Source organism: Macrotis lagotis, chromosome X (genome assembly GCF_037893015.1).
Source record: "Macrotis lagotis isolate mMagLag1 chromosome X, bilby.v1.9.chrom.fasta, whole genome shotgun sequence".
Taxonomy (NCBI): Eukaryota; Metazoa; Chordata; class Mammalia; order Peramelemorphia; family Peramelidae; genus Macrotis; species Macrotis lagotis.
Genome location: NC_133666.1, coordinates 110,568,088 through 110,582,095, shown reverse-complemented (window position 1 = coordinate 110,582,095; position 14,008 = coordinate 110,568,088). Strand labels below are relative to the sequence as shown.

At 34.4% G+C, this 14,008-nt stretch overlaps 1 protein-coding gene across 1 annotated transcript in view; it reads right to left on the bottom strand.

Annotated features, from left to right (window-relative positions):
* Positions 1-2,027: 2,027 nt before the first annotated feature.
* MOB3B (MOB kinase activator 3B) overlaps positions 2,028-14,008 on the bottom strand; it is a 286,933-nt gene continuing 274,952 nt past the window's right edge. The window contains exon 4 of the mRNA XM_074200351.1: positions 2,028-8,047. Coding sequence (XP_074056452.1) covers positions 8,018-8,047 — 30 coding nt within the window. The 3' untranslated portion in view covers positions 2,028-8,017. The remainder of the gene's footprint in view (positions 8,048-14,008) is intronic.

The window sequence follows — 14,008 nt, the reverse complement described above, 5'->3', positions numbered from 1 at the left end:
AATTTTACATAGGCTATCCACATGTGATCATGTAAAACATATTTCCTTGAAAGTCATGCAGTAAAATAAATTTTAAAAATTCCAAGAAAAACAATACCCTTGGTCATAGTTCCAAATTGCTTTCCAGAGTGGTTGACTCAGTATTCAACTTGACCAATACTGCATTAGTATTTTAATTTTATTACATCCTCTCCAACATTTGTCATTTCCCCTTTTCTATTTTATTAACCAATCTGATAGGTGTGGGTTGGTAGCTCAGAGTTGTTTTAATTTGCATTTCTCTCAGTAATAATGATTTAGAACATTTTTTATGGCTATAGATAACTTGGATTACTTATCTGAAAAACTGCCTGTTCATATCCTTTGACCATTTATCAATTAAGAAATGGCTCGTTTCTATAAATTTGACAGTTTTCTATATATTTAGATGTAAGGTCTTTATCAGAGAAACTTGCTAGAATCTTTTACTTCCATTTTCTCCCTATTTATCCTTTCTCTGTCCTTTCACCCTGTCTATTCTCAAAAATGTTTGCCTTCCCTTCATTAAGTCTACCTTATTCTTTTATCCTCTTCTTCTCCTACTTTCCTGAATGGTAAAATAGATGTCTACACTCACTGAATGAGGATGTTGCTTCCTCTTTGAGTAAATTCTAAGGAGAGTTAGATTATAAAATTCCCTCCCCCTTACTTTCATCTTCCCCATCCACTGTAAAAGTTCTATGAAGTCATCCTCATTTCCCCTTCCTAGGAGTCATCCTAATCTCCCCACTATCTCTCACTATTCTCTTCAATCAAATATATTGCCAAAACCTATTAATTTCACATTTGCAACAGCTCTTGAATGTTCTCCCCTCTCCCCTGACACTGCCACTGCAACTAGTGTAGGATCCTATCACTTCATGTCTGCATTATTACAATAGTCTGCTTGTTGGTTGATCTATGTAGCTCAAATTTTTTCCCATTTCAATCTTCCCTCCATTTAGTCACTAAAGTGATTTTCCTAAAGTAGAGGCTCAGTCATAACACACACAGACACACACACACAGACACCCACACCCACACCCACACACACACACACACACACACACACACACACACACTCAATAAATCCAGGGGCTTCCTATCATGTCCAGGCTCAAATTCAAAAATCCTCTTTTTGGCATTCAAAGCTCTTCATAATGTATATTTTTCCTTTCTTTCCAGTCTTCTTACACCTTTTGCTCCACCATGTGTCTATCCTTCAGTTTAGTGATTCTGGCCTCCTTACTGTTACACAAACAAGAAACTCTATTTCTTAGCTTCAAGCATTTTCTCTGGATGTCCCCCATTCCTGGAATGTTCTCTTACCGCATCTTCATCTTAAAGATTCCTTTAAGTTGCAACTAAAATCCCATCTCCTCCAGGAACTTCCCAAACCCTGTTAATTCTAGTGCCTTCTCTCTGTTGATTATTTCCCTATATATAGTATGTATATGTCTTTTTGGTTGTCTCCTCATTAGCTTGTAAGCTCCTTGATGACCAGCACAGTTTTTGCACTGTGATTAGCACAGTGCCTGACTCATAGAAGGCTGTTTATGGTGTTTCTGAATTGATGAAATATCCTTTGACATGGCAATACCAATATTAGGCCTATGCTTGCCCTAAAAGAAATGAAGACATAGTTTCAAAGAAAGCTGGGAAAGTATGCATGTGACCTCAACCAGAAGCAGTTAATATAACTAAGATCAAATTTATTTTAATGTGACTTTGTAATGACAATCAGGTTTGAAAGACTTAAGTTTGATTCTTGGAACAATGATCAACCATGGTGGAAGAGGATAGCTGTTCAGTTCATTCATGACAGAAAGGTGATGGACTAAATATACAGAATGGCATATATTTTGCACATGGACAATGTAGGAATTTGTATTGACTGCATATTTATTATTAGGGATTTGGGTTTTTTTTCTTTTTTCATTGGGAATGAATGAGAGGGAGAGAAAAATTCTTATTAATAGGAAACAATTTAAAGTACTGATAGAATTATTGAACCATTTTGAAAAGAACACACAACACAGTATATATTACATCTTTTATTTGTGCCATTTGAATTCATCATGTTCACAAATGAAAATTGATTTCACAAGTACCCTTCCATTTTATCCAATTTTCCAATTCTGACAATGATGTTAGTCTGCTTTCTAACATTGAAACCCTTCTTTTAATCACAGCTACAATATACTAAAAACATTTTCTTGGATATTGCTAAAAAAGATAATGGACAAATGAGAACTTTACAGTCTAAAAAGTAGTTAAATTAATTGCTTCATTAGAAATTGGCTCTTTCCTCTAAAATTTGCAAAAATCTATCTATTTAGTGGAAAATGCCTTACCTAGAACTAATAAAAGTCCAGAGAAGAACATCCTGTTATAAAATTTAAATTTATCTGTTTTTTAAGCAGGAACAAAACACACCATTCAAAAAAAACCTCTGTCTGGCTAACTCCACTAATGATGCTAATATCACCTCTTTCATTTGACATGACAGAAATTTTACTTTGAACTGATTTCTTTTGGTCACTGGACCAGACTTCACAGGAAGAAAAAAATGGTTCTAAATTCATTTCCCTTGATGTTTCCTGATCACTAAATGTCATTTTAAGTATATTAATCTATACCATTAATTTCTGGCGTATGCTATTCCCTCTCTCCTACTCCCAGAAGTTTATTCCTAAAGGTGGGAGCCTATTTCTAACATGCTGCTTTCTTACCTCTATTAGTGCTAAGTAGAAATGACGTACCATTCTGCTAAACCAACCTTTAAAAAAATACCTGATAGTATTAGGATCTCCTTATTTTATATGGAAGAAGTTTTATTTTAGTTGATTACTTATAGAGGCCATCTTAATTAGTTAGTGACCTTCAAACCATCCAATTCAATCTATTATGGACATGATAGGAGGTAAAATTCTTAACAGATTCACGGTTGATCAACATGAAATATCAGATCCTACCTTTTACTTTTAGTTTGCGTGATATATGCAGTAATCAGCTTAGGATTGGATCTAAATTATTATATTCAGAAAATATCAACAGAGATTTCAAGATGGGAAAAGTGAAGACTGAAAACAGAGCAGAAGCATACAAGTAATATTCTCTAGGGCAATTGTGTCAAGTTCAAATAGAAATGGGGGTGGGCAGCATATTGTTTAATAATGACTAACATATTTTAATTTAATATGGCATAACTTGGGAGTATGGGAGGCTGTTGATACCTCAGCCATAAAGGGTCAGTCTTATTTCCATTATAACACTTTGTCAATGACCTGGATAAGGAATAAAGATTATGTTTGTAAAAACATCTAGGAGTAGATGCAGATGAATTGGAATAGAATCCTGTATCAGAATTACAAAAATCTTTAGCAAATTTTTTTAAGTGATGAGAAACAAGGGGCAGCTAGGTGGCACAGTGAATAGAGCACCAGCCCTCGAGTAAAGAGGACCTTAGTTTTAATTCAGTTTCAAACACTTAATAATTACCAAGCTATGTAACCTTGGACAAGTCACTTAACCCCATTGCCTTAATAAATAAAAAAATTTTAAAAACAAGTGATCAGAAACAAATAAAATGGATTCAATGAGGTCATCTTCAATCATATATAATTAAGCTAAGAATTGCTTACGTTTCGGCAAAGTAATATATAATCTAAGTTTCGTAGTGTATCATAGAAAGGCCAGGAAATGAATATCACTCTTCATGTTGGCATATAATAAAGGAGAATTATGTGATAATCCTTCTAATTTAGTCACAATTGATCAATATACTGTGTGCACTTTTGGTCTCCATAGTCCCATTGGGAAACAGAGAATGTGAAAAAAATTTCCAAAGTGAATTATAAAGATGATTAAGTGAGTTAAGTAGGATCTAGAGGGCCAACACAGTATATGGGATTAAGAGATGGATTTGGAATAAGGGAAACCTAGGTTCAAGTCCTACACTGGCAATGTGAATATTGGTACTTAAAGTTATTAAAGATATTAAAGTACTTAAGGTACTTAAACTATCAGTACCCTAGGTAACTCTCTAACACTTTAACTTGTTAAATGCATTCAATAAAAGGAGATAATATTTGCAAAAAAATGCTTTGTAAACCTTAAAGTCTTACAAAACTGTTAGTTGCTAAATGGCATTGGTGGAGTTTCCACATTATTAATTCCTCACCTGGGTAAAATTAGATGTCTATAACAAAAAACCAACAAAGGACAAAAAAAGACCTATGAAAGAATGTTAAAGAACTGGATTTTTTGATTTAGAAATGAGAAGATTGAAGGGCAATTTCATAATAGCCTTTAGACTTATGAAGGGCACCAGCACAAAATATGCTATTATTCTTGATCTTCAATCTGGACACAGTCCAAAGGGGTGGGGGGGAAGGTAGAGAACCATACAAAACTGTGTAACCTGAAACATACTTGATTTACATGAATTGTACAGAAGTATTTCAATAATTCTTGAATTCCTAGGACAGACTACCCAATGAGGAAAATCCTTGTTTGAAGGTCTTTAAAAAGAGAATACTTTTCATTCATTGTATTTTTCTGTCTGCAGAGCAGGAGAGATGGATTAGATGTCTTCTAAATGTCCTTTCTATCCACTTTTCCTATGACAACGAATTGGTATTTATAGTCCAGAGTGAATACAAAGGGAAAAGGTTCTCTAAGGCCAAAAAGCAATAGTAAAGGCCAGATCAACAAAGCAAAGAAACCTGAGTGTAAGGATGTGGGATAAGAAGTGAATTAAGAGAAATGCACATATTTGAAATCTGATGAACCTACAAGTCAGATAGAAAATTCATATCTACCATAGGAAATTGACTCAAATCTATTTTAAGGAGATTCTACCCATCTTCATCTCTCAATTAAGATCTTAAATGAAGAGGTGCCTAATTCTTCCTGAACATATCAATGAACATGAATAAAATAGGAAATTATAATAAAGAGATGATTAAATTCACTATGACATGGGGTCATAGAATTGAATGATCTAAACATCTGGGATTAATTTATCCTTTTGTATCCTTTTTCATTTAGAACTATTATTCTAATATCAATAGTGATGTTGGCCAATGGCATAATAAAACACAATAGAGGCAGGAATAAGGTCCCTATTCATATCATCTTTTTCCAAAGAAGAGAGGAGAGGTCTCAAATTGGGTCATCATCTTGGGCCAATAGTTAAAGGATTATGCTGATCTCTAAGTTTTCATCCACTTTATTTCCTTCCCTTTCACATAAGATATACAATATATGTGATGAAGTAAGATTAAAAAATGGTCAAAATTGTCTAATGATTTCTTTTGGAATTTGCTAAACAAAATCTCATAGATCCAGCTTATATATAAAAACCACAGACATCAAAACACAAACACAAACCCACAACAATTTGTAAAAAACAACTCTATAACAGTTCATTAGTGCAATTAGGAGTATGTACAGTCACAGGATAACTGTACCAAGAGGAAATAACTCACAAAACTACTTTTAAAAAAGTTGAATGGAAGTTTCATATGCATAAATAGTTAAAAACAGTAATAAAAAGATTTTTTAAACAAATGCAAATTTCCAACTCCTACGAAATTAGGCACAAATATCATCCTAAGTGGCATTAAACAGGAAAATGCATATTTCGATTTAAAATACCAATATTTTTCAGTTTTTCAAAGACACAGCAAGGTTTTGAGAGAAGACACTAAAATTTATATTTTATTTGTGTTTCATAAAGGTTCTATTATATTGCATAGGTTTGGAGATGGTTCTACTGATGGTTTTTTTCCCTTTTAATCTTTAAGAAGCTTTATCTGTGGATTCCTAACCAAAAATAATGCTTAAGATAGATAAACATGTGTTTCTCTCTCTCTCTCTCTCTCTCTCTCTCTCTCTCTCTCTCTCTCTCTCTCTCATATAGGGACCTAGGGTACACAGTGGAGAGGCATGTATGTCAATGATCTAACCTGAATACCGAGGGCATAGAGAGAGGTAGCAGCATTTGGGGCCTTAAAAACAAATGAAATACCTTCTCCTTCAAAGCAAAGGTAGATCTTTTTGGTTGACCCAAAAGTGAATTCAATGAGGGTTCAAAAGTCTAGCCCTTAGTCCAAGAGGATGAATGATTTTATTTGTTTGTTTCATTTTTAATTGTACTTTAACAAAAATTACATTTAAAAAACACCCATTTTACATTCTTATTATTTTGGTTATTTTATACAAATTAATATTTTGTGACTTTCAAATCCACATGAAAGCATGCCCCAAACTAGAGCCTTTCAGGACCTTTATCAGGAATAAAAAGGCAAAATCCTGTATAATTTTTAAAGGATAACTACTCTGTTGTAGTGACCTTTTTTTTTTCAGGGATGAGTTGGACAAGTCTCTGAACACTGAAATTCTGTGATCGTACTAATCAGTAAATGGAATCAATTGAAAAGGAAACTGGGAAGAGACTAGTTAGAGAAATATGAGCTACACTTTGGAGACCATGGCACAGTAGAAAATTGAAATACGATGTGGCTTAGAGCTCATAGAGAATTTAATGTTTTATAACACAATTTTGCAGGAGTGATAAGAGAAAGAAGACAATCAAAGGCTGAATTTAAAAGTCAGCCAATTGAATGTTTTGTTCACATAATCCCATATAAACAGTGACTACTTTCTCTTATCACTAAGTTGCCTAATTGTAATTTCTGGTTTCCATTTGTGTCCTTTCTAACAACAGGAAGAATTTCCTGAATGGAAGTAATAAAGAGTAAGGAAGTAAAGGAGAGTGCAAAATACATGAGTCTTCCTGATACCTCCTTCCCACTCCCCCAACTTGAAAATAATTTTGTATATACTCTGAATTTCCATATTTGTGTCCAAAGTTTATCCTTCAATAGGATGAAAGCTGCTCGAGGATAGATGCTCTTTTGATTTCCTATTGTTGTATCCCAAGACAGTGTCTTCATGTAGTAGTCACTGTATAAATATTGAATAAAGTCACTCAGGAACTTGGTCAATGCTCTGGTCAGCCTTATTATGGGAAATTATGGCTTAGTCAATCAACAAGCATTTATTAAGCACCAAATATGTGCCAGGTACTATGTTAAGGTCTAGGAATATAAAGACAAAAAAAATGAGTCTCTGTCCTCAAGGATCTTACATTCATCCAGGAAAAATAAGACATACGTGTGTGTGTGTGATTGTGTGTGTGTGTGTATGTGTGTGTGTGTGTTTGTCTATACAAGAGGGAAGATAAAAGGTAATCCTTGTGTTGATGTGAGGAAAGGATTAAAAGGGGGAAGGCACTTGTAGCTGGGGGGAATCAGCAAAGGTTCCTTGCAGAAGATGGTGTTTGAACATCCCTCTAGTTTATAAAGAACTATGTGGAAATGGAGTAAGCAACAAGCTCATGAGAGAGTCTTGCCATTGCTCTCTGGTGGATTTATCAAGATTTCAATGTTCAATGGAATTTCAAAATATTATGCAGGGATTAGGGTAGAACTTTGTAGAATGGAAGGTTTGTGAGAGAAATAAACCCATCAAGGATCCAGAGTTCTGAAATTCACACTGTACTTGAAAATAAAACATAGTTTTATAGAACAGCTAAAAAGCTTGGTCTAGTCAGTGCGGGGAACAAAAATACAAATATGTATCTCAGTCTCAAGACCTGAATTCCAGTAAAGCTGAAACAGTTGGAACATGTATTGAACTGTTAAGGGTCTGTAGAGGATTCATTCTGGAAAATTCTTGAACCAGAAAAATAAATGGAAGTTTTCTCTTTCTTTGCTTTGCATTGTAATATACCTGGCCAATAGGATCTTGCTAGCAGCACTCTGAGGGTTAAGAGCAAACACAGTGAATGAGAAGTTTAACAGAGAAAAATCACTGCCTGTTCCCAACCTCCAGGGAATCAACAAATTATTTTAGTCTGAAAGGTCTACTTCATGCTCCTGCTCAGCCCCCTGAGGAAATTGCACTCCTCCTTCTTCCCATGGATGACTCTTTAGTGACACATCCTGCTGGTCATCTCTTTCTGAAAAAGAAGAGGGAGAGATGTAATTAGAATTTTTTTTGAGACTGGGTCTCCTTATTTCACTTATACTGGAAGTACCCTGGCTATTCATAATCATAATTTACCTGCTTTTTCTTTCTTAAAAAAAATAATTAATTAATTGATTGCCATCCATTTACACATGTATATTTTTAGGATATAAAATTTCCTTCCACCCTCCCTTCCCATGCCCCTCCACTCAGCAGTAATCAGTCAGGTTAATATTGTACATACATATTTTGGATAAACATGTTTACATATTAATCATTTTCGGTATCAGGAATTAGGATTAAGGGAAAGAAATACATAAGAGATAATTTTTATAGTGTTCATCATATTTTCCTTTTCAAAATCTTTTTTTTGAGCTCATCCATAGCCTAAGTCCATTTTCTATTTCTCTTGGAGGCTTTGGAGACAGAAGGAATTTTCTATGGTCAGATTCTACTTTTTTTTTTGTTTGTCATTTCCTCAACCTATGACTGATTTACCACACTTTCAAGGCTTTGGGGTTTTTTGGGGGGACATACCACTGGGACCTTAATTAAGGTTTTATAAGAGGCTTTGACTGTTTTCTTGCCTGTGCTTTGATACGTGGATGACCACAGTTCCTCTTCTCTGCCTTGGAGCTGTGGAGAGAGTCCCTGCTTGGCTATGGTAGTATGGAAGCCCAAACTGCAACCTGGATCTGAGTGTGGGCAAACAGCAGAGTCCTGCCCACAAAGAACAGAGGGACTTCTGGAGTCTCCCCCACCCTCTTACCATATGTGGGATGCACTCTGGATGTGTAGGCTGGCTTCCCCAATTCCCACTGTGGGTTCTCACCACAGGGCTATTCTGAGGCCAGTGCTCGCTCTGCACTCACTTTGGTGTAGCAAAGTTCTCTCACCACCCCTTCAAGCTGTTCCTGGTGATCCCTGGGCTGTGCTGCGCTATGGCTGTGGCTTTTTTTCCAATCCCCAGTCCTAGTGAAAAAAACAGACTTTTCCCATAGACCTTCTAAGTTGTCTTGGATTGAGAAATTGTATCACTTGTCTTTCTGTGGGTTCTGCACCTCTAAATTTTGGTTAGAATCATAATTAGATGGCTTTTGGAGTTTTGGGGGAATCAGTTTCCAGGAATTCCTGCCTTCATGCTGCCATCTGCCTGCTCATCGGATTCTGAAGGGTTAGTTTTTCTTCTTCTTTTTTTCTTCTGCCACTGGATGGGGATAACAATGTCCATAACTGGTCTAATATGGTTGTTCTAGCTCTCTGAACTCTGAAAGGAGCTGCTTCTATTAAGGTTGATCATCTCTCAATGTTGTTATTAATGTGTACATTGTTCTCTTGGTTCTGCTGCTTTGCTCTGCCTCAGATCCTGTAAATCATTCCATACTTCTCTAGAGTCCAATTATGGTTTCTTATAGAACAATAATATTCCATAGTATTCATATACCATAACTTGTTTGGCCATTTCCCAACTGATGGGCATCCCCTCAATTCCCAATTCTTTGCCACTACAAAAAGAGCTGCTGTGAATATTTTGGAATATATAGGACTTTTCCCACTTTTTAAAAATTTCTTCTGCATATAGTCCTAGAATTGGAATTGCTGGGTCAAAGGGTATGAACAGTTTTATTGCTCTTTGGACATAGTTCCATGTTGCTCTCCAGAAAGGTTGGATATATTCACATCACCAGCAATGCATCGATGTCCCAATCCTCCCACAACCTCTCCAACACTGATCAGCTTTCCTTTTTCCTCATCTTGGCCAATCTAATAGGTAGGAGATGATATCTTATTGTTGTTTTAATTTACATTTCTCTAACATAGTGATTTGGAGCATTTTTTCATATGATTATATAGCTTTAATTTCTTCATTTGAAAACTGTGTATTCATATCCTTTGACCATTTATCATTTGGGGAATAACTTGTGATCTTATAAATTTGATGCAATTCTCTATATAGTTTAGAAATGAGACCCTTATCAGAACTCCTAGTTGTTAAGATTGTTTCACAGCTTTCTCCTTTCCTTGGCAGCATTAAATTTTTAATTTAATATAGTCAGAATCATTCATTTTGCATTTTATAATGTACTCTAATTCTTGTTTGGTCATAAATTTAGCCCCTTTCCATAGATCTGAGTATTTCTTGGTCTATTAATTTATCTATGGTGTCACCCTTCATGTCTAAATCCTGTTCCCACTTTTGACCTTATATTGGTATAGGGTGTGAGATGTGGGTCTATGCCTAGTTTTTGCCATATTAATTTCCAGTTTCCCAAACAATTTTTGTCAAATACTGAGTTCTTATCCCAAAGGCTGGTGATGTGTTTAGGTCTGTCAAATAGTAGACTGCTGTAGTCATTTACTGTGGTTTGTTTTGAATCTATCCTAATCCACTGATCCATTACTCTATTTCTTAACCAGTAACAGGCAGTTTTAGTTTTGTTTTTTTTTAGTTTTAAGTTTTTGCTAGGCAATGGGGTTAAGTGGCTTGCCCAAGGCCACACAGCTAGGTGATTATTAAGTGTGTGAGGTCAGATTTGAACTCAGATACTCCTGACTCCAGGGCGGGTGCTCTATACACTGCACCACCTAGCTGCCCCCCCTTTTTTTAAAGGAGTGACTTTTTTTTAGGCTTTTGCAAGGCAAATGGGGTTAAGTGGCTTGCCCAAGGCCACACAGCTAGATAATTACTAAGTGAGACCGGATTTGAACCCAGGTACTCCTGACTCCAGGGCCGGTGCTTAATCCACTGTGCCACCTAGCCGCCCTTTAACAGGCAGTTTTGATGGCTGTTGCTTTATAGTATAGTTTTAGCTCTGGTAAAGCTAGGCCACCTTCCTTTATATTTTTTTCATCAGTTCCCTTGCTATTCTTGACCTTTTGCTGCTCCAGATGAATTTTGTTACTGTTTTTCTAGCCTGGTAAAGGGTTATCTGGTAGTTTGATTGGTATTGCACTGAATAAGTAATTTAATTTAGCTAGAATTGTCATTTTTATAATAGCTCAACCTAACCATGAGCAATTGACATTTTCCCTTTCATTTACATCTGATTTTATTTTGATGAGAAGTGCTTTATAGTTGTGTTCATACAGTTTCTGGGTTTGTCTTGGGAGGTGGATTCCCAAGTATTTAATGTTGTCTGGAGTAACTTTAAATAGAATTTCTCTTTCTGTTTCTTGCTTTTGGGCTTCCTTGTTCATACACAGAAATGCTACTGATTTATGTGGCTTTATTTTACATACTACTACTTTGCTAAATTTGTTAATAGTTTCAAGGAGTGTTTTAGATGATTTTCTTGGGTTCTCTAAGTTATCTGCATCATTTTGTCTGCAAAGAGTGAAAGCGTTGCTTCCTCATTGCCAAATCTGATTTCTTCAATTTATTTTTTCTTCTTATTCCTAAAACTAGCATTTCTAATACTATATTGAATAGTAATGGTGATAAAAGGGCATCCTTGTTTCCCTCTGATTTTATTGGAAATATTCCAAGTTTATTTCCATTACATATAATATTTGTTGATGGTTTCAAACAGATACTATTTATTATTTTAAGGAAAACTCCATTTATTTCTAAACTTTCTAGAGTTTTTTACTACGAATGAATGTAGCATTTTATCAAAGACTTTTCCAGCATCTATTGAGATAATCATATGATTTCTATTGGTTTTGCTATTGATTTGCTCAATTATGTTGAATATTTTCCTAATATTGAACATCCCTGCTGACTTGGTCTAAATCCTACCTGATCATGGTGGATTATCCTAGTAATAACTTGCTGTAGCATCATTGTTGAAATTTTATTTAAGATTCTTGCATCAATATTCATAAGGGAGGAATGGTCTATAATTTTCTTTTTCTGTTTTCCTTCTTGCTGGTTTAGTTATCAGCACCATGTTGGTGTCATAAAAGGAATTTGGCAGAACTCTTCTATTTTTTTCAATAGTTATATGTAGAATAGGAATTATTTATTTAAATGTTTGGTAGAATTCACTTGCAAATCCATCTAGACCTAGAGACTTTTTCTTAGGGAGTTTATTCATAGATTCTTCAATTTCTTTTTCTGAAATGAGATTATTTAAGTAATTTATTTCCTCTTCTATTAATCTGGGCAGTTTGTATTTTTTGTAAATATGCATCCATTTCACTCTAGTTATCAAATATACTGGCATACAGCTCAACAAAGTAGTTCCAAATTATCTCTTTACTTTCATCCTCATTGATGGTTAGGTCACCCTTTTCATTTTTGATACTGGTACTCTGGTTATCTTCTTTCTTTTTTTGTAAATCAGATTAATCAAAGGTTTGTGTATTTTATTGGCTTTTTCATAAAAACAAACAACTCTTAATTTTATTTATGAGATCATTGGTTTTCTTACTTTCAATTCTATTAATCTCTCCCTTGATTATCATTATTTCCAATTTGGTATTTAATTGGGGATCTTTAATTTTATCTTTTTTCTGGCTTTTTAAATTGCATACTCAATTCATTGATCTCCTCTTTCTCTATTTTATTCATATAGGCATTTAGAGATATGAAGCTTCTCCTCAAACCTGCCTTTGCTGCATCCCATAAAGTTTGGTCTGATGTCTCATTAGTATCATCTTCTTGGATGTAATTATTGATTATTTCTATTATTTGCTCTTTGATACACCCATTGTTTAAGATGAAATTATTTAATTTCCAATTAGTTTTTGGTTTCTCTTTCCATGTCCCTTTATTACATGTAATTTTTATGGCATCATGGTCTGAGAAGTGTATATTTATTAGTTCTGCTTTTCTGCAGTTGATTAAAAGGTTTTTGTTCCTTAGTACATGTCAATTTTGATATAGGTGCTATGTACCATTGAAAAAAGGTATATATTTTCTATCCCCATTAAGTTTTCTCCAGAGGTCTATGATATCTATATTTTTAAAGATTTCATTAACCTTTTTAATTTCCTTCTTGTTTATTTTGTGGTTAGATTTATCTAGTTCTGAGAGAGGGTGATTGAAGTGCCCCATTATTAAAATTTTTCTGTCTATGTCTCCTTGTGATATGGATTCTTTACCACTAGCTGCATACATGTTTAGTAATGATATAGCTTCATTACCAATGGTGCCTTTTAAGAAGATAAAGTTTCCTTCCTTATCTCTTTTAATGAGATTGATTTTTGTTTTTAGTTTATCTGAGATTAGGATTACTACCCCTGATTTTTTAACTCCAGCTAAGCATAGTTTATTTTGCTTCAACCTTTTACCTTTACCCTATGTATATCTCTATGTTTCAAATGTGTTTCTTGTAAACAACAAATTGTAGGATTTTGGTTTTTAATCCATTTTGCTATCTGCTTCTGTTTTATGGAACAGTTCAACCCATTCACATTTACAGTTATGATTACTAATTTTGATTTTCCCTCCATGCTATCTTTCTCCATTTATATTTTTCTTTTTCCTTTTGTCTTATTCTATCTCACCAAAATTTTGACTTTCCCTTTGACTTTTCTTTTAAAATTTAACTTTCAATTTACATTCACTTTTAACTTCACCTTCCCTTTTATTGGTCTCTTTTTCTTTTATCTTTTCCTTTCCCCATCCCTCCTTTCCCTGTAGATTAGGATGAATTTTTAAACCACATTGGAAATGTATCTTATTCCCTCTCTGGGCCAAATCTACATAGTTTTATTTATGAGATCATTGGCTTTCTTACTTTCAATTTTATTAATCTCTCCCTTGATTTTCATTTTTCTAATTTGGTATTTAATTGAGGATCTTTAATTTGTTCTTTTTTCTAGCTTTTTAAATTGCAAATTTACTCAGGATTCACACTCTCCCTTCTTTCCCTCTAAATTTATAAATTGATGATCTCAAGTAACATTTGTTTTGTTTTGTTTTTTCCTTCCCCTTTTCATTTACCTTTTTATGCAACTCTTGAGTCCTCTACTTGATTCAATTCTCTGTTCAGTTCTAGTCTTTATG